We start from the raw sequence: 22,434 nt of genomic DNA, 5'->3' as shown, positions 1-22,434 counted from the left end.
TGACTGCCCATGTTTACAAGCCTTTGTTGTGCAAACCATATCCTTGATTTAAAACGATTGGTTAAATAAAATTGGCTATAGACAATTACTGGAGGGATTAGAGGTAGGTGGGTTTCGAGTAACCTGGTTGGAGAAAGAGAAGGGGATGAGGAAGAAGAAAAAGAGAGAGGAGAATGCCGCCGTGAGGGGGAGATGAATGATCAGCACATGGTCAAGAGAAACAGCAAGTTTCTTGGATACACTGCTGGGGAGGTAGCCAGGCCACCAGTTACAAGTGTAGATTAGGGTTATCCCCTCCTCTCCAGTAATTGTCAAAGCCAAGTAAATAGCCATAGTCTGAGTCTCATTTGTTTGTAAGCTAGTTGAGGATAAGCTTAAATTGGTTTTACTATATGAGACTTTAGCATTCACCTCTGCCCTACATTTATACAGTGATGTAATGAAGCCAGCTGACAAAATGAGAAAATTCTACAAGAGGTTATGTATACACAGGACAGTGTAGGCCTACAGTCAATTCTTCCAGCTGAGCCCAGCCTTTAATTCATCAAGGTCTAAGTGGCAGATGTGCAAACAAACCCTCTGGAGAGGTATTCTGCTTCAGCTCAGCTTATCAAATTACATACAGCCGTAGGACTGTCAACTTGTGAGGATAATAAAATGGTAGTTATAGGTGGTGTAAGAGACAGCAAGAAAAAACACAAAACAATGGCATTCGATTAATGGCTGTGCCTTGGCTTAGTGACCACCAGTGAGCAGACTGTGAGAGTCACTAGAACCAGGGAACCTGATGATGATGATGATGATGATGATGATGATGATGATGATGATGATGATGATAATAATAATACACAAAGCAGTTTTCATCACTGTCTTCTGATGTCCTCAGGGAGCAGAAACTCTTACCACCAAATGGGGGCTGTTTATATAATGTTCTTGGGCCCACTAAGCTGCAGTGCTGAGGACAGGGGAGGAAACATCTTGCCCGTGGCATTCCTTGGGCAGTAAATGAAGCCCTATGGGAGCAGAGTCCGTGCCGAGGATAGTGTAGTTTACTCTCTAATATGCAAGCTACCAGTAACCATAATCCACACATTTTAATTTATAAGAACTTTCATTCCTCATTATTTTTGCCAGTAATAAAAATCCGCCCTGAGTTTTCCATCTTTGAGGTCAACCTTAGAAATGATCATGTACAAGAAAACAATTTCCTAGAGTTTAACTTTCAATTTATTCATGTTAAAATACTTACCAGAATTAGTTTAGCCTTTTCACCCTTCTGATTCAATCTATGTTTGAGTTAGGTAAAGGCTAAAGACATGAAGACCGTAAGAAAGATTCTATGCACCCAACCATGACTAACGGGGGTGGTGGCAGTGCTGGACAAAGGGGCTCTTTGGCATTTTATCACTTTGAAAGCTTACTGTCAGAAATAGTGTTGCAGTGTGAGTTGGCTCTCCTGAATTTTACATATTCACTGTTCTTTCTCACCCACAATTCTCTCCTTTTGCTATTTCATCAGAACAACGCGTTTTAATACTTCCAAAGTCCTGTTATTTGAGATAAAATTCAATATGAACTCATTATATATAAATACAGTCTACGCTGTGCTGTTACTGTCTGAGCTGCCCGCTCACAAATCATGATGTGAGAAATGAAGCTTGGGGACTAGAGAGATGGCTTGGGGGTTAAAAACACTGCGTGCACTTGCAGAGGGCCCTGGTTCAATTCCTAGCACCCACATGGCTCCTCACAGCCTCCGTTATTCCATTTCCAAGGGATCTGATGCCTTCTTCTGACCTCTGTGGGCTCCTGCACACGTGTAGTGCTCACAGGTAGTGCATGTACATGTATGTACTCAGGCACACACATAACCATACAAATTAAATAAAAACATATATAAGCAATATAAATGAAGACTTTCAAAAAAGAAAATGAAGCTTGACTCCCTTGAATGTTATGTTAACCATCATAACTACTTAGAAAAATAAAATACTACCCTGAATGAACTCAACCTCCCTGAGTCTCAAAAGCTGAGCAGGTCAGATCTGGTTAGTACTTGGTATGAGGGTGTAGGTATGGGGAGGGGGGGATCCTTAGACCTGTTGCCATCTAGATCACAGCTTAGACCTTTAGGAAGACAGTAAAAATCAGGCACGTTCATCTTGAAATGTCATTATTAGAGCTTCTTCCTTAGCATCTCAAAGTGCTCAGCTCTATTCTCTTCAGGCTGTGTGTTAGAACATCATCAGAGCAAACAGCGAGACAATACATGACGTAATCATGTAAGCAGCCCAGAGGTGAGGCCAACTGTTCTCTCTCTGACGTGAGCCAAGTAGCACTGGTCACGTGACCTCGCTGCCAAGGACTCCGACTGAACTCCCTAAATCTGAGAAGCAAAACAATCCCTTCCTTAATTGGTCCTGTCTTGTATTCTGTCAGAGAGATCAGAAAATCGACTGACGGCGCTATTCTAATGTTTGCATTTCTATGACAACCCAAACCTTCCCCATGGCAATGCTGCTTTAGTTTGAGACACAAGGCTGCTGGCCTTTTGAGGGCGGGAGGCTGAATTTCATCATTTTTGCAGCAGCTACCTCATCAATTGCTGTGTGCCTCGCAGTTAGAATGAGAGGAGGAGATTATAAAAGAAAGAGATGAAGGCAGGAGGTGACGAGTAAGGCCACCCTGGTGGCACTTGGTTAAAATGACAGGGGAAACTACACAAAGCACATGACTTCCAAGTGCAAAGAACAGAAAAGTAACAAAGCACAACAAAAACTCGGTGCTATCAACAAATGCCTACAAAACCCCTTGTGCGTGGTTATTATAGCTTAGGAAGCAGAGGGAAACGTGTATGACTAATTTGAGGAAAGACGAAATTCTCAGAGTCTGTAGTGTGGGACAATGTAGCAGAGTGTGGGTATCCACAGGCCTGGGACGGGAGCCTGGGACGCAACCCCGGGAATTCTATTAACCGATGGCAAAGGAGGGTAAGTTTACAGGTTATGACTTCTCACTCCAAGACACCACCTTCTGAAGAAATGTATGAAAATAGGCAGTGACCGGTGCAAGGAGAACATGGTACCCTGAGAGCCAGGCGTACTTTCTAATTAAAGAGTGTTCAGCTAACAGATGTGGCCGCAAAGACATTTGTTGCTGTAAACTCAGAGTTATAGGAAGTGATTACCAAATCCTGGCAGGATTATCATACATCGCTGCAGGAGTTAGAAGTATATAAGTAGCCTGAATAATACGTGGCCGGTACCTATAGTGGCTATACCAACAAAAACTTAAATATTGGTACAGACATATAGAAAAATGCTTACATACGGATACCAAGAGGAACATGGTTAATGTTCAGAGGAGACACGGCATAGCTCTGTAAGACTAGGTGTGGAGCCAGATCCCTGCATCTGAAGCTCAGACCCAGCAGGACAGAAGGGAACAGAAATGAGTGGACTAGAAGCCTTCAAGAAACGGCTAGGTCCTCCTCCAGGTTTGAACACAGAAACCTGTGGCATTTACACAGGGTCGGGATGTCACAGAGAGACAGTGGGCATAGGCTTTGCACTTCACAAGTGTACAGTGTTGAGAAAGTTATTTTAAGTATCTCTACATCTCAGGATTTTCTGCTTTAAGAAGCTATAACAAGAAGATGGAATTGAGTAGGGACAAGGCTCCAGATTTCAGATGTTTTCCAGTCTCTCTGGGGCTGGGGGGCGGGGAACAAAGGGTAAACTATGTTCTGAGAAGAGAGGAGGGAGCGCTGAACAGCAAGAGGGGGTGGGATGCTGAAAAGCTTGGGATAACAGAAAGCAACGTAATGGAAGACGGAAACGTTCCAGGGCATCATTCACCACTGGAATCCAGGTGCTCGGTAGTTCATAAACGTTCTTCAGTGCCTTCGGGAATCTACCCAAGTGAAACCAGGATGATACAAACAACCTGCACTGCGCCACAGAGAGCAGTGGAGTCTGTGACAGAGCTGCAGATCTGCGAGGAAGGAAATCAAGACCAGGCAGACGCCGCCGCTGCCCACAGAGAAAGTATACAGCAAGCTGAAAGGCAGTGGCGCCAAAGTAGTCAATAAACCAAGCACACCAGAATAACTGCTCATATCTCAACAGAAACCTGGAAGGCCAGAGGGCATAGAACGCTGTATTTCAAGACCTGGGGGAAAAATATCACCGACAACCTAGATTATTGTGTTCAGAAAAGATGCCCATCAGAAGCAGTGAAGTAATAAAGATATCCTAAGATAAGAATAAACTATAAACTATAGGTGTTCCTGGCCACTAGGTCAGCATTCTGGAAGGTATGAAGAGACAGAAAAAAAAAATCCAAATCTCAGTAGCACCCCTCCCCCAAATAATAAATTCTATAGGAGAAGGGATAAGCAAATGAGCATTAGGAAAGAATTAAAGAATTAAAGAAGATTAACTTACTAAACCAGCAAAACTTTAATACGAACACAAAAGAGAAAAGAAGACAATGTATTCAAGGCAACAAAATGATGAAAGTTAATGATGCCTGTTAATACTAACTCTGAATTTAAATGGTCTTAATTCTCCAATTAAAAATTATAGATGGCCCAGAGAGGTGGCTCTGTTGCTAAGAGCACTGGCTGCTCTTCCAGGACCCAGGTTGAATTCCCAGCACCCATATGTCTGCATATAACCAGCTGAAACTCCACTTCTAGGTGTTGGGATGCCTTCTTCTGGCCTTTAAGAGCACTAAACTCACAAGTGAAACAGACTACGTGTGAGGTCAGCAGACTAACAGACTGACTGGATTAAAAATGAAACCCAACTACTTGATATCCACAAGAAACTCAACTCATTCATGACATATATGAACTAAAACAGAAAAGAAGGGACCTGATATTCAAAGCACAGACTCTGAAAGCAAGAAAGATAAAATATAACCACAAATAGCAAAGCAGACCTCCTGACAGTGTTACTAAGAGACAAATAAAGCTACTACATATTAATTAGGGAACTAATCTACTTAGAAGAGATGACGATTTTATGTATAATGCACTGAATGTAGTCATACCTTAGTCTACAAAATGAACATCGTTGGATATATGGGGACACATAGACCCTGATAAAATTATACTCCACCAACAGACAGAACAAGCCAAGAAATCAACAAGGAACTATCAGTTCAGATACTCTGAATCAAATGTGTCTAAACGACTTCTACAGAGTCCAACAAATGAAAAAGAAAAATATTTTCTCACAAGTTCATGTAATCTTCTCCAGAATATAGGAGACAATAAAGCAGGTCTTAATAAAATTAAAGAAAAAAAAATCATGGATTTACCATATCACAGTGAAATGAAAAAGAAATGAGAACACACATACAGAGAACAGTAACTTTCTTTTCCATGCTCAAAGGGTGACTAAAGTATCTAAGGAGAAAATTTTACATTTCTAGAATGGAATAAAAATGAAAACATAACATACCAGAACCCATGGAGCACAGTAAAGACAGTTCTAAAGGAAAGAAACACCCTAAGGATAATTTGTAAAGTCATGGAAAAATGAGAACAAAGAAAACACAAAACCAATATAAAAGACAAGAAATACTAAATGATAGATTTTCATTTAATGAATCAAGATTAAAAGACTAGTACAAAAGACTGTTGGAACGATTTAGTTCTTTGAAAATACAAACAAGATCACTATTAATAGACAAAGCAGGGAGAAATGCAAATTGATGCCATTAGAGACAAGAATGGAGACATTACAACAGAGACCACTGACAGGTAAGTATTGTTTTGAAAATGCATACTCTGGTGCTATAGAGAAGATAGAAGAAACAGAGATATAAAACTCATATGGTCTATCTAAATTAAGCCAAGATATTATGAACAACCTAGACAAATCTATAATAAGCAAAATGACAGAGGAATAAAACATCTCCCAGTCAAACAACAGCACAGGACTGGATGTGTGCTGCTAACCTGTACCAGATCAATGAGGCATGAAGCACTGTTACACCTACAGCCCTTCATACCACAGAAACAGTGTTCCAGGTTCATTCTATGGTTCATTATCCTAATATCAAAACCTGGTGAGGACTCAGTAAAAAAAGAAAACCATAGACAGGTATCATTGATGAACATAGATGCAAAATCTCCCAGCGAAACACTTGCACCCTAAATTCACAATATATTGAAAGGACCACACAAAATGGTCACACTGCCTTCATTCTAGGGATGCTAGTGTGAAGAGCTGGCTCAGCATAATCAAGTCGATAAGTCTAATCCTGGGCATAAGGAGAAGCAAGGAAGGACAAACCACGTAACCATCGCCACAGCTGAGCAAATGGTCTCTCACAGAAATCCATCATCCCACACGAACCAAAACCCCTGAAGAAACAAGGACCAGAAAGACCCTAACATAACAGAGGCTGTAGATGGCAACCCCGGAGCCAACCTCAGACTGATGGGGAGTCCTTTGGATAAAGGACTTTATTGAAAGCAAGTTCCAGTAAGTTGTCCACTTACAACTTAACAAGGGTTATTTTGGCACAGTTTGAGAGTGTAAGTCATGACGTTTTGGGAGGCATGGCAGGCGGCAGGAGCATGAGAGATGGTCACAGAGTCATTATGCTCAGGAGGGAGTGAGACAGATTAATGCTACTGCTTATTTGTGTTCCCCTTCTTATCCAGCCTGGGACCCAACCCACGAGACAGCGCATCCCACACTCCGCATCTTTCCTGCCCTCATAGACACGCCCAGAGAGGTGTTGCCAGGGTGATTCTAAATCACACTCAAATTGACAATTAAGATAACCCCCACAGGAAGAAGTAATTTACAGGTAATATAAGCCTACTTAGAAAGTCCCGAAGGCCACCAGCAAAAGACCATTAGCTTTTTATAAACAGACTTAGAAGTCTGAAGAGATACAGACTGACACACAAAAATCAGTAGCCATTTATTTTTCTTGCACATGAAGAATGAGAAGGAAATCAAAAAAGCAAGTTCATTTACAATACCTCTAAAAAGGCTAGGGACAAAATTAAACAAAAACATAGACGAACATTAGGATGAAAACTTTAAAACACCCAAGTAAGACAAGGAAGAGGTGAACAGAAAATTAGCAAGATAGCCCATGTTCACAATATAGCCCAGGCTGGCCTCAAAGGTACAGTCCTCCTCAGCCTTCCCAGTCAATGCCAGCTACAGCTGTGCCTCACAATTCTGAACTCAATATTTTTAATATGACCAAATGTATAGAGATTTTGTGTCAGTGGTTTCATCAAAGTAGAAGGACTTTTACGCTGATAGCCCCAGTCAAATGCACCACAGCCTGGCTTTAAAGCTTCTGTATGCTTCCTTGGCATGTTCAATAGCTATAATGTTTGAGCTGTTTTTCCAACATTTACAGAATTTTGAGCATACATGGCTGGAGATACAGCTTAGCTTAAGAACAAGTACTATTTGGGAAAGACCTTTCCAAGTAGCTTACAACTGTCTTAATTCCAGTTCCAGGAGCACCAGTGATTCCAATCTCTGGGGGCTACAGCAGTTTAAACCCTCAGACAAGTCTCTAAAAAGAATGTTGGCCCCTGTTCGGGAATTCTTGTCGAGCAGGAAGGGGAAAAAAAAGCAAAGCAGACAACCAACACGTACATAATTTTAGAAAGTAAAAGAAAATTGTTTTTTTAAACCCTGACTATCTAAGATGCTGCAATCAGGACCTTACACACAGTCTGCTTCATGGAGCAAGGTGATTGTGGAATGTGTTGAGTAAGCTAAATTCCACTGTCCATCCCATTACCTGGTTCTTCCCCCCAAGACTGTCACCCCAGCCTGCCCCTCCTATAGTCTTTAGACTCCAGGGTAGCATTTGAATGATAATCAGCCAAACAAGGTAAACCTAATGAGTATAAGCTCAGAATCCCCTCTGCTGCATTCCTTGCTGAAGCCAAAGCCCCAGGGTCTCTTCACCAGGAGTTGTTCTCTCTTGGCACCTAACTTATCATGAGCCAGGATTTGAGCTGCCGTTTGCCTTGTAGAGGGCAGGAAGGTGAATGCCCACATAAGTCACCTGCAGATCCATCTATAGAAATATGGATATTTCACACCTAGGGAGCTCTGATTTATGAATTTACCCACCCGTTAAAATGTGTACCTAACTCTAAACCTAAAACTCGGTGTGTTAGATAAGCTCCATTCGGAAATAGATTGCGCAGCGAACTCGCTGCTAACGAACCAATGATGCACCGTGTGTTTCAGGCAGGCATGTTTAAAGGTACTATATGCTGACCTGCTGAGGATATGAGAGTCCAGGGGTTGTCACCAACCATGTTCTAATTTGCCTGAGAACGCAGAACAAGGCACGTGACCTGCTTTAAATAATGAGAACTGACTGGATTTTCATTACTCCTCTGCCTAGCTATGGTTTCCAACGATGGGAGCCGTCCCTCCATCCAAGAGACTGCGGTTAAAGCAAAAAACACTTTGGGTTAGAGACAGTGTTGGCAGAGGCTAAGCCGGGCGCGGGGTAGGGGCCTGGAGCGCACAGGATTTGACATTTATTGACCTACATGAATTATCTCAGCTGACCTTTGCAATAACTGTGCGCAGTAGGCTCTGTTAATGTCAGTTTACAATGAGGTCCACAGAGGTGGAAACGTTTACTGACAGGCGGCACATGCGGAAGCTGTAAGTCATATCCATGTAGAGCTACGGGAGCCATGGCTCTGATTGGCTGATGAACACTACCGCAGCTCTCTTGGGGGCCTCTGATTGGCTGACACACACACACACACACACACACACACACACACACACACACCTGCAGCTCTACTAGGGCCCTCTCTGGCCCCCACACAGATACACTAACTCCCAGGGTTCCTGAACTCTCCCTCCATTCCTTTTTTCTACTCCCTATCTAAATACACGGGGGGAGATTTGTAACCACCAAATAAAATGTACAAATCAGGGCACCAAAACCTTAGTAAGGAAGTATTTAAGAAACAAAGTTTCTTTGCCTGGCCAGAGCATTTATACAACTTTCTACTTCAAATAGAAAAAGTTGTCCATGGTACCATAGTAATATATGTAGGATTTTCATAATTTATTTATAAATGTTATGATATATGTGATCAGTATTTCATTTTCTATAATATATATATATATATATATATATACATATATCCCAAACATGGTAGTAAATTAACAGAAATAAGTAATTTAAAGTGCTTAGCTTGGTGTTTATGGAGACAAGAAAGTCTCCAAATGCAGCTAAATCTGAAATCCTCATCTCACATGCCATGGTTGGCTACTGGCTTTTGCTTCTCCATCTTCCATGGGCACTACAGAGCTTTGAGACTCCACGTATACATCAAAGTGTTGGAAGCAGGAGGAAGAGGACACACACACACACACACACACACACACACACACACACACACACACATCCAACTTGACTTCTCGTTTGTTTTCGTTCCAGTTTGGCAGGGAGGATGAGATTCTTCATGGCATAAGCTCAAGGTCTACAAATGGCAGCTGTCTGCTGGTGGCTTAGCAACTGCTGAGAAAATGCTTTCTACAATTCAGGCTTTGATCTCAGGCGTTTTAATTATACCAAAACACTGATTGCAGCTGGCAATCTTCTGCATGCAAAGGTTGGCAATTCCAAAATTCACCATCAGACAACAAGTAATTGGCTGTGGGTTTCCAGGCCAAGGTGAAGATCTTTATATTCTGAACAGTGAAATCGGAAATATTCCCAAATCCCAGCAGGTTTATTATTATTATTATTATTATTATTATTATTATTATTATTATTATTATTATTATTATTATTTATTCTCCATACAGGGGTCTCAGTATTATTCAAGCTGGTCTCGAAAGCATGATATCAAGCCATCTTTAGCCAAACCCTCTCTCACAGTTTAGCCTACAGGCAAATGCTGTGCCCAACCCTGAAAAGCTTTGTAAACACTGTCATGCAACTCAAACATTTTGGAACACCCTCGACTTTTCTGAGGTAAGAATTTTCAGCCAGTAAAATCTACGCAAATATGTCCAAATAAAAACCTTGGAAATCTGAAACACTTCTAATTCAAACATTTTGGATAAGAGATGCTCAAGGTGTAATATTTCAAAGACTCATCGGTTACCAGGTAATCTAAGAGTCACTATGGCTCAAAGAGGCTTAAAGCAGAAGATGAGCCAGATGGTAACATGCCCTCCACCTCCACTAAGCTATCATTTACAACAGTGTTCTCCATTTTAAATGCTATGTTCAGTTAGCAAATGTTCCCTGCAGGTGTCTACCTCCAAAAAGGCCTAATGTGTGCTAACTGTGACAGTTACTTAATGTCCTTTATAGTCACAAAGGCTCCGTAGGATAGGAACTTTCTACAGTGAAAGAAAAACCAGTGGTGCGGGTAAATTCCTGTTATGCACATCGGTGTCAGCATCACGCTGACATCATCTGGATGTTCATGAGAAGAGGGTTTCTTGTTTTGTTGTTGAAATCTCACAAGATCAGCTGGCAGGGAAAAAATGACAGCGTCTCATCGGTAGGTCCCCTTTGCCACCCAGCATCTAACTAGGTATTGAAGACCTAGGTTCCTCTTCATGCCCATGCCACAGGGAAGAGATTCAAGCTCTCCAGAGACGCTCATCATTTTAGGATTTAGGGTCCGGAAGCTGACATTATTCAACTTGCCCGATTACTACAGCACATGAATCATACGCACATACATGGACATGGAAAAACTGAATCTTGATCATTCATCCCATGTCTCCAGGGACTGACAGGAAGAGGCAGATGCAAGGTTTTCTAGGCAAACAGAACAAAGGAACAACACGCCAAAACCAGGAAGTTTTCTGGTTAATAGCCTTCAAGGAATTGTGTCTAAGTAACAACACAGTTAAGCAAGCATCCAAAAACCAAACAAAAACCAAAACAAACACTCAAGTGACTACAGAGTAATATCCACACAGAGAGAGACAATCTCTCAGTCAATTCAATTAACAGCTTTATAAGTCTGCAATTTAGTCACTGTCAATAAAAACACAAAAATAATGTGACGTTTACCTAACACAGAGAAAGGGAGTGGGGGAGGGGTTCAGGTATGTTGTTCCTCAGGTACAAGGCCTATTTCTTTATTCCTTTTCCTTCTTTCTCTTCCTTCCTTTCCTTCTTTGGTTCTTTCTTTCTTCTTTATCCCTCCCTCTTTCTTTCTTTCTTTCTTTCTTTCTTTCTTTCTTTCTTTCTTTCTTTCTTTCTTTCTTTTTGAGATAGGGTTTCTTCTTGGCCTAGAACCCATCAAGTAGGCTAGTCTGGCTGCCCAGTAAGCCTCGGGGATCCACCTGTCCACCTGTCTGCCTCACGGGTTCTGAGATTAGGAGCATATAACACCATGCCTGGCTTTAAAAAACAAACAAGCAAAAAAGAAAAGAAAAGAAAAAAAGAAAAAACATGGGTTCTGGGCACGATGCTTGCACACAATGCTTTACTAACTGAAATACCTCCAGAGCCTTAACTCTAGAAAATCACTACAGTGTGGTTTCAATATTATCAAATATCGATTGACTTGAATGCTATGCAAAATATTGCTCCAATAACAGAAATAAGAACTGCACTTGATGGGGATGGAAAGGTGGGGGGCAACTCAGGACATGCCAAAGACCTGGGATAAGGGAGGTGCCCAAGAATCAGCGGGGGCATGAGCTAGGTTGTGACTCATACCATTGGGGATATGGAAGTGGAAGAAGCCACCTCCTGTACCCTGGCAGGAACCCCGTTGGAGCAATAGGGACACCAACCCACCCACAAAACTTTCAACCTGAAATGTATCCTGACTACAAGATGCGGGCACAGGGTATGAAGCAGAGACTGAGGGAACAGCCAGCCAATAACCAGCCCAACTTGAGACCCATCAAATGGGCAAGCACCAATCCCTGACACTATTAATGGTACTCTGTTATGCTTGCAGACACGAGTTTTGCATGGCTGTCCTCTGAGAGGCTCCACCCAGCAGCTGACTTAGGGGATGCAGAGACCCACAGCCATGCAGTGGTTAGAGCTCGGGGACTTTTATGGAAGAGTTGGGGAAAGGATTGTGGGCCTGGAAGGTGACAGGAACTCCACAGGAAGACCATCAGAGTCAACTAACCTGGATCCAAGGGGCTGTCAGAGATTGAGCCACTAACCAAACAGCACACATAGGCTGGTCCTAGCACTCCCCCCCACATACACACACCCCCCCACACACAGCAGATGTGTAATCTGGTCTTCATGTATGTCCCAAACAACTGGAGCAGAGCTGTTCATCTGGAGCAAAGGTTATCCCAAAATATATAATGTAAGTGGGGAATATTTTTTTAACTGGGCTGCCTAGTCTGCCCTTAGAGGGAGAGCATGCGCTTAGCCCCACAGAGGCTTGATGTGCCAGGATGGGGGATACCCGGAGAGGAGGGGGCTTTCATCCTCTCGGAGAAGGGGGCTGTGGGAGGATTGTGGGAGGGGTAACTGGGAGGAGGGGCAGTGAGCAGTATCTAGAGTGAATAAATACATTTTTTACAAAACAAATAACTGTGACCTCTTAACTAAAACTGGAAAGGGGGAAATCAGGAAGGAAAAAAAGACTTGTAAATTCAACTGCTCACACAGAACCATCTAGGGACCTGAGTTTAAGTCCTGACAGTCCGTATAAGTGCCCCATAACTTCGGATCCCCAAGCTCTGGGTCTGTACATGAGTGGCTTAAGCTACCTAGAGTCTAAAATTGTGTCCAGAGTTTCCTTTAACCACAACGGCAGCTCCATCCTTTCTATGCCAATTTATAGGGTACTGTGGGTTTTCATTTGTTTGTTTTTCTTTTTGAAACGGGGACTTGCTATAGAGCCCAGACTAGCCTGGAACTCACTGTGTAACTAAAGATGTCCTCAGTCTCATCATGATCCTCCTGCCTTGGCTCCCACGTGCTGGGATCACAGGACGCCGAGACTACACGTCTCAGGATAGCATGCGTTGGTGCGCATCAGTAAAATCACAGAAATCGATCCACTCAGCTATGACTACAAGATAATGTCCCTGCCGCTGCACAAGACAGTGGCAGGGCTGGGCTGCTGCATGGGAGAAACAAGAGGGCTGCATTTGGTGTGTGCTAGTGTTAAACTGGCACATCCAGATATTTATGCCATGAGGCTACTTACAGCAGAGGCTCAGCAACCCAAACTAGACATTATTATACAGCAGTATCTGATTCTTCAAAACAGAGAGAGTAAGATTATAACTGTGCAGCACAGGAGAATAAAGAGGCCATTGTGTGGGTGAGGGGCAGCAGGAAGAGGAAAAACAAGCCTAGCTGGCCTGGGAAATGGGAAAATGAAGGGAGCTTTAGTCAGGGAGAGAGATAAATACAGAAGGAGCAGAGAATAAAATAACAGAAAGAACAACCACTCTGGAAATCAGTCTGGCGATTCCTCAGAAAATTGGACATAGTACTACCTGAAGATTGAGCTATTCCACTTCTGGGCATATACCCCAGAGACACTCCATTATACAACAAAGATATATGCACCACAATGTTCATAGCAGCTTTATTTATAATAGCTAGAAGTTGGAAAGAACCCAGATGTCCTTCAGTAGATGAATGGACACAAAAATTGTGGTACATTTGTGTAATGGAATACTACTCAGCTATCAGAAACAATGACTTTATGAAATTCTTAAGAAAATGGTTGCATCTAGAGAAGATCATCCTGAGTGAGATAACCCAGTCACAAAAAAACAGACATAATATGCAGTCATTGATAGTGGGATGCTAACGCCAGAGGCTTGGACAACCCCAGAAACAACTCACAAACTGTGTAAAGTTCAAGAAAAAAAAAACATTAGGCTCAATCCTTACACACTAAGAAAACGTTGACTAATTCCGGGTTACATCCTGTTTTGCATGTACTTTTTGCTCATTGTAACTAGTAAGATCTTAATGCAGAGTATCAAACCTTAAAAAATGCTTAAAATTTGTACATTTATCTTTGTTTTTTTTTAAATAAAGTTAAAAAAAATAACAGAAAGAATGTCTGAAAAAGTCATAAGGAATCATATTACTGTGGATCTACATAGAATATCTATAATGCATATAAGTCTATGCATACATATGCATATATACATATACATACACACATAAATATATGCATGTACACACACACACACACACACACACATACTTTAAATAAAATCTTCCGATCTAGGATTGATAATGCTTCCCCCCCAGGAGCCAGAGACAGTCTTACAAAAGCCCCCACACCAGGCAGGAGGAGCCCTCTTTCTCAGGGTTGCATATGAGATTCCGGAAACATTTTAGGCTACTGCAGTTACTCTCAGTACCAGAGGTGGAAGATACATCCTTACTGCTGAAGACACCATGTACTGTGGACACAGCCCCCAGAGGAGCTGAGCCGGTCTGACCCGAAAGCCTCCTCCCTGATGAGTAGCTTTCATGGTACCGGAAGGCCCCATGTAACCTTCCCAAAGAGCGAAGCTACCAAAAGTCTCACCCAGCTATGGTGTCTTTGAGCCACAACAATGACCAGCATGGCACATTAACCCTTAGGGTACAGTAGTGGTACACTTACCTCGATGGGGACCAACAGCTCTCTAATTGGACTTTAGACTAACTCAGCACTAGGGAAATCATCCTAGCGTGGAAAACCAAGCCAAGGGACTCAGTGCAAGGGCAGTCATAGATCTTGGAGGAGAACCACTTTATTTATCCAGCATTATCCACAGCTGCATTCTAATCATTTGTCCTGCTGCTCAGAGATAAGTGTATCTTCGCCCCTCATCAAGGAAACTTTACTTTGTAACAGAGACTGTGACTGGCAGCCACAACCAATCAAAATGCAGAGTTGTGGGTCCCAGTCTTAGCTGATAGGTCCATAAAACCACCCCTGTCATTGCAGAAGAGAAGGTGGAAACATTGAAAGCAGCCGAGAAGGAAGAAGTTTGTGGTGGGATTGTGTTTGCTACAAATGTCAGAAAAGCTACAGCCATGAGGTCTCACCAACAATGACCACCTAAATATGACCAAAACAAGGGTGACTTAATAACATACAACAGAGAAGCTCAGGAGGCCTGGGCCCTCCACAAAGAACTACATACAGTTAGGGCATGAGGAACGTGGGAGGAACCCTCACCAAGGGAAGAAAAGAGCAAGAGGGCCCATGGGAGGGGCTGGAGAGAGGAAGGGGAACGTGAAATGACCGAATTACATTATAATCTGGAAAATAAATATGTAAATACAAAATCAGTATATCTATGGAGAAAGGATGGGACTGTTTGAAACGTTTACTAGTTTTCACATTGCATAAATACATTGTTGTTTGGAATGTGAAAAAAAAAAAAAAAACAGTTCCAAACGATCCTAAGACTTTTAAAAAGAATGTTTGCTATGAATCCAGTGCGTCAATTGCATCCTGAAATGACAATGTGATATTTTAGACGAAGAGCTTAAATCTTTTTGTTCTTATATAAAAATTAAGTTCAGATAGCTCTTACCAATAGTTCAATGAACAGTCAATGCTCTTTTAATGGCGGAGGGTATTTTAATTCATCTAACCCAGGAAACCAGCAGAAATAATTCTCAAAAATACTGACTTTTTCTTCTTGACTATAAAATTCCTTTCACATTACCACCTCCCCAACCAATACTCAGTAACTTTTATATTCTGTGAAAAGTTTTCATATTAAAGCTACAGGAAATAAAAGATACGGTCCCTAAAGCCAAACAACTGGCGATCAAAAAACCGGGGAATGGGTACAGTCATAAATATAATGACCACTAGTGACAAATTCGCACCACAAAGTATCAAATAAAAATAAACGTAACAAATCCTTTCAGGGTAATGAAGTCAGTCCCCAAAGGACCAGACTGGCCAGGGCAGCTCCAGGTACAAAGGCCTCCACTGTACTGAAAGAAACAGGTATGATGCTAAGGAACAAACACAAAGCTTTTCCCCAAGTGCTGCCATCTGCAAGTTATACCTGTAAGTGATGTGTGGAATGAGGTGCACCAAAAGCTCAGTTACCTAGAGGGCATGAGCTAAAAATTAAAATAGCAATACAGTAAAACAGAAGTTTCTACTCAGAGCCAAAGACAATAAAGTGGCATTCCAAAGCAGGTGGCCAAAGGAGGACCAAAAGGTAAACGGGGCTGAGGTTGGACACCCCCTGTACCAGCTGCTGTAACAAGCAGCACTGTGGAGATCCCAGAGTGCTTCCGGTGTTCCTTAGGGAAGATTCAGAGAAGGGCCTCGGGAAAGATGCCTGGCCCACACTGAAGCTGAGAAGACACCTTGAGGGGACCACTTGGAGGGAGGGTCTGAGGCTTCACCTCAAGCAAGTACCGTGAAGAACACTGGGCCTGGCACGTGATCCATCATCCCCCGAAAGCATCAGCAGGACAAGAAGAAACGGGGACAAACCAAGACCAAGAGAGATGACTAACCTCGACCTGTCACCAGACTCCTCCCAGATGCGTGAGTCCTATAGCAAGCTGAGATGGAGTACCAAGGGCTCAGCCAAGGGCTGTTATCTGAAGCTTAAACAGACCATAACAGAATGAAGACAAACAGTAACGCCAGCCCCTGGAGGCTCAGCAGGGAATCAGCAATTAGTCAGAACTGAGATGGGGACGGTAAAGTGCTTGTCTCAGGCAACTGAGGCAAGAGATGGGGACCCACGGGTGACGACTGAGCTGGAATCGCCTGCCGAGCCTGGAAAGCACTGGAGTCAGAGTTCATGGATCTTAATTGCTCCCTCCCTTCTGTGTCCTTCCTTGTATCACTTCCCAGGCTTCAGAAAGCAGGGCCCGAGACAAAGGAAGGGACTAGAAACCAGGCCAGAAGCAGAAAAGCCCAGAAATCCCTTCCCCAGTTGCCTGCCCTACCCCCTTGCAAGAAGCTTCACTGCACATCTGCCCCGGAGGCTGTATGGTTTGCACTGGGAATATTGGTAAATTTAAGACATCTGCTATCTAGTAACTTGAGGATGATCTATATTGTCTAAGGATAACTAGGGGGAAAAAAATCAAGTCCATTCCTAGCAGAAAACAACCCAGTCCTGAGGAATAAATTTGAAGGAACAAAAGGCTGGAGGGGACGGGTAAAGTATAAGTGTTGTTTAACAAGGCTGTTTCATGGTTGCATCTTCAGGCTTTTTCATAAGACTCCAAGCAGAAACATGGGGGTAAGTACAGAACTGGGGTCTTACACATCAAAACAGAATCCATCCGGACTCTCCCTTGCCTTGAATTCAGCCATTAACAATTTCAGAAGCGTCCCACAGCCCGGGAATCAACCACCAACCCAACACTTGTTCGTTAACACTTGACATAAATGACCTAAATACTTCTGACTTACAGGCAGAGACTGTTCTGCCCCTCTGACTCTCCCACTCTCTCTTTCTAAAGACCCTGTGTGTATATTTAAAAAGGGCACTGAGAGCCGCTATCCTCACCATGAAAAGGCTTCTCTCCCGGGTTCTTAGGAAACAGAATCTGAGCAAATAGCGCACACTGAGTATTTTCATTAGTTAAAAACATGCCGAAGGGCTGGGGGTTATGGCTCAGGGGCAGAGTGCTTGCTTAGCATTCACAAGGTTCTGGGCATGATCCCAGGCACCAAAGGGATGGATCTAATAAGCCTCACAAGTACATAATAAAGTAGCGAACCTCCCTCTTCATCCTATTAGAGCTCAAGTCTCTAGAACATGCCTTGCAAAAACACACAACAAATCGGGACGTGAAACCTTGAAACTGTTATTCAATAGATGATCTGCTATACATATTTTAATAGAGGTGAGTAGGAGACTCTCAAAATAAATACAGTATCAACGAGGTTATCAAATGCAGATGAATGGGGCCCAGAACTCAAGAGTCACTGCTACTTGGAGGCTAATCTGAGTTACATAGTGAGATTCTGTCTTTAAAAAAGATCTTAAGTTAAAACAAAATACTCTTTTAAAAAAAATTTAAAAGTATCTTACCGATTTTTTTCTTAATACTTTGCTGGCATATAGTAAGTATTTTCAGTGACACTTTTAATTAAGGGATGCCACCTGCCATTACAACTTCGTATGTATTCTAATGTCACATCGAGGAGGGTAAGGCTCAGGGTTAATGACTTGCTCGAGATCAACAACTTCCTAACTCAAGATAGCATGTGAGATCAGCAATGCACACTCTTTTTTTTTCTTTCAAAGATACGTTTATTTAATGTATATGAGTATACTGTCCCTGTCTTCAGACACACCAGAAGAGGGCATCAGATCCCATTACAGATGGTTGTGAGCCACCATGTGGTTGCTGGGATTTGAACTCAGGACCTCTAGAAGAGCAGTAAGCACTCCCAACCACTGAGCCACCTCTCCAGCCCCAGCAATGTATACTCTTAATCGTGCTGTTTCTTTAATGCTGGTGAGAGTCCATTTGATTCGTTGGTTGTTGTTGTTGTTGTTGGTGGTGGTGGTGGTGTCTTTGTGTGTTGTGTGCACACTCACATACATGTATATGCATAGAGGCCAGAGATGATATCAAGTGTCTTCCTCAATAACCCCCCATCTTACTCTTTGAGACTGGGTCTCTTACTCAACCTGGCATTTGCTGCTTTAGCTAGACTAGCTGTCGTCCAAGCCCAGGGATCTTCCTGTTTCCTGCTACCCAAGCTCTAGAGTCCGAAATGTATATTGCAGCACCCAGATTTTTTTAAAGTGGGTTCTGGGGATCAAACACAGGTCTACAAGTTTTTATGGGCAAGCACTTTATTAATGGAGTTCTTCTTTTAGTCCCAAGTTCCTACTCCAATGTTTATCTCTACAGTATGTTATTTTGAAACAAAAGTTAAAAATCAAGTTCCAACCATAGTTCTCTTTAATTTGTCTCCTTCTGATATGACCTCATTGGTAAACTCTTTATGAAAATCTCTGGCAGCAGATACAATGGAACATCTAACTTCTAACAATCCTTTCATGTGCACATTCATGATGTAAGGTTTATGACACTCTATTTACAATAAGTATTTGTGACTACAAACTTTGATAATTTCAAAGGTGATAAGTAAGGGAAACAGCTTTTTAAGGTTCGTGAGACAGATTGTAATGGCTGTTATTAGGCCGTTTCATTACCAGGCTTTATGTGAAGAAATATAAAGGCCAATGGTAGAGGCTGGAGAAGCCTTAGGCATTTCAGTGCAACATGGTACCATCCCTCACCAACCACCTACACTGTCCTTCCCAGGGATACTTGGTAACTTCTTTAGAGCTTTCTATTGTCACTTCTAAGTACAGGGCAGAGGCATGTTGCACCTTGTACCTGTAGTTAATTAAGCATCTCTGTACCACACAGGACATCCCCTGACAGGAAACTACCCAATCGAAAATGTCAACTGTGTTACACTGAGCAAGCCTAAGAAGGGATTAAATGTCTGCAGTGCTTCCAAGCCTACAGGGGGTTAGATACAGTAACTACAAACAGGAAATCAGAGTGTGGGCAACCCTCAGCAGTAACGAAAGCCCTGGCTCAGCAGCACCTGGTTCATTACATTTAAGTGATACCATCATCCCCTTAATATCCTACCTGAGCCATGGGGCTGAACTGCTTTGACTGGACAAAAAGGACAGGAAATGAAAAGTGTGAATAGAAAGGGGGAAAGTTTACTGAAGCGAACTAGCCTTTATTAAATACTCCAGAGTATTTGTTAGTCACAGGAGTCTCCGAGAGTCACAATCTAAAATAAGAACACAGATACTGTGGACACAGTGCAAGAAAAAACCCAGAAGAAATAAAAATCCATGAGCCTCACTGTGGCTACCAGCATTCTGAAGGCGAAACACTACCTTGGAGTCTGGGCTTTTAGCTCTGGTAACGTGTGGCCACACAGTTATATCCCACATCTCCCATTCTGAGTTTGAGGGCCCTTCACACAAGCAAACAGTCCCAACTGCGAGTACAGCATCTCTTAGGTTGGTGCTTAGAACAAAGACAGAACATCCAAAGAAGAAGCACGGTTTGAGTCATGATCACATGGCTTTTGTTGTTTCTATCTTGTGTTTCTATACATCCCTTCATTCATCCGTGTTATCTTCTTAATCAATCGCATCTTCCCCTCCCCCATCTCTTCATTCCTTTTCGTCAGTGTACCCCTTCCTCTCCTTAAACTCTAGTGAAATCGTATGGCGGAGTTGAGCCAGATCACAAGAGATTATCAAGCAGTGGCCCTCAAGCCCACCTTCCTCTCTTCAACACTACGACAGTCCTAGGGAACCTGGTCACCACGAATGACTTCCAGAAACCCCTGGTCAGTTCCACTCAGCGTTAGACTGCTGGTTAAGAGCTACACAGAACCAACTCTTATGATCAGTATTTACTAAATTCGAAAAAGGACTCAGTAACGGACATACCACCCTGAACTATGCCCGGAAAACTGTGCAGGTGATGTATCTACGGGCTCCTTGAAAAACGGTCTTCTGATAAGATGGAGCATTTACTAAATGCAACACAGTGTGATTCATCTAATAAACCTTATTTGACATCTTGTGAGGTTAAGTAAGGAATGACTCATTAAATCCCTAAAATGGCACGCAAGGTACGTTTTACCCGCCTACAGTCCTCGGAATAACCTCGGGAAGTTTATTCTCTCAACTGTGTAACCAGTAGCAGACGCCGATTAACTCCGAGGATTCCGGGTCATATTAGGTAAGCCAGTACATCACCAGGTACTGTAAGCGCGCGGTGCTTCCTGGAGCCCTTGGCAGAGGCACTTGAGCAACAGGAAAAAGTCCATTACTACAGTGGAACCCAGAAAGTGAGCCCTCGTGTGCTCTGTGCAGGTTTACCCCTAGTCGGTAATGGGGTGCAAGCCCTGTAAATCCCGCGGCGCGGTGTGAGGTCTAGCTCAAGTTAGGTGGCCAGCGTTCCGCCCAAGTTTGGCGGGGCCAGGAGGCAACTCTGGCTGTTACTTCTCTTAGGAACCGGCTCCTGAACCCCGAGCCCCAGTACCCCATACCTTGGTGAGCTGGGCGATCTTTTTGCTCATTTTCAGGTGCATGTCCTGGTTGTAGTCCATGTTGTGCCCGGCCAGCTGCGTGGCAGCCGGGGAGGACGCGAATTTGGCTGGCCCGGACGCGGAGCCACCGTAATAGTGATGCTGCCAGCTCATGCTCGGGGTCGCCATCTTCCCCGCAGACCCCGGCCGGGACACCTGTCCCCGTGCGCGGGGCGAGGCCGGCGCAGCGACGACACGGGACAGACGACAGCCCGGGCGACCGCTTGCCGACCCGCTGGCCCGTGCCCTCTCGTCCCCCCCGTAGCCGGCACCCTCCTGCCCGCCCGCGACGGCCGCGTCCCCCTGCCTCGGCTCAGCGACGTCGCGGCTAGCGTCCCGCAAGCGGCGGCCACCGGGCCCCGAGACTCCGCCGCCGCCGGGGCTGCGGAGGGAGGCGGAGACGGGGCGGGCTGCAGCGGCCGGAGGCGGGGCCGGGGACGCGGGAGAAGCGCCGTTACCAGGACGCGCGGCTCGGGGCTCGGCGAGCGCGAGGGTGGCCACGTCATTTCCCCGCAGCCAAGCTCCGCCCCGCAGCTCCCCGCCCCGCAGCCCTTCTGTCTGCAGCTTCTCAACCCGCAGCCGAACTCCGCCCCGCAACCCTCCAACCTGCAGCTCCCCAGCCTGCAGCCAAACTCTGATCCTCAGCCCCACCCCCCAGCCCTTGGCTCCACGTCCCTGCCACCAGCAAATCTGCGACCCTCGCAACCTGCAGCCCTGCACCCCTCGGCCCTCCAGCCGACAGTACTTGGCCTCCGCACTCCCGTAGCAGCTTCAGCCCCGCAATAAGTGGCCTTGCCTCACCGAGGCCTCCAGATCACAGTCGCACAGAGCCTTACAACCCTGCAGCCTGGGAGTCCCCACAGCATCCCCAAAAGCATTGTCTCCCTTTTCGCCACGCAGATCCACAGCTGCCAGCACCTTACCCCAACAATTCCCAGCAGTCTGCACCCCTTGGCTATTGCCCTGTGCCTGAGTGGGCAATCTAGTTTTTGTAAAAATTCGTCCAGAGAAGATAAAAATTTGATGGTGACCTTTGCTTAGCAACAAGCAGGAAGCTTGGCAGAGCCTCTCTGCATGTGCCTTTTGTTTGCAGGTCCAGCAACAGTGTACCAAGGACCTGAAGGCCAAGCATCTCTACGGCAGAGAAGTGGCTGTGAAGGAGAGGGAAATCCGCAATCCTACACATGACTGGTCTTCTCAGACTCACCCAGGATCAAGCATTTCAGGGTCACACTGACCTAATGTGTGCCAGGCTAGAATGGAGCAATGCCAAGTGCTCATGTGTGGACGACCACACTTCTACAGTCAGCTGCACCACACTTCTCAGCGGGATGAAGGACAGTTAAATATGA

The 22,434-nt window shown here is 44.1% G+C and overlaps 1 protein-coding gene across 1 annotated transcript in view; it reads right to left on the bottom strand.

Moving 5' to 3' along the window:
* Positions 1 to 21,211, bottom strand: part of FAM184A (family with sequence similarity 184 member A) — a gene marked incomplete at both ends in the record, with an annotated part of 111,216 nt that extends 90,005 nt beyond the window's left edge. The window contains one exon of the mRNA XM_080938449.1: positions 21,044 to 21,211. Coding sequence (XP_080794575.1) covers positions 21,044 to 21,211 — 168 coding nt within the window. The remainder of the gene's footprint in view (positions 1 to 21,043) is intronic.
* Positions 21,212 to 22,434: the final 1,223 nt, after the last annotated feature.

This window comes from Micromys minutus (genome assembly GCF_963924665.1).
Source record: "Micromys minutus genome assembly, chromosome: 25".
NCBI classification, from domain to species: Eukaryota; Metazoa; Chordata; class Mammalia; order Rodentia; family Muridae; genus Micromys; species Micromys minutus.
Note: the sequence above shows the minus strand (reverse complement) of the source record. Positions and strands in the feature narration are given on the sequence as shown.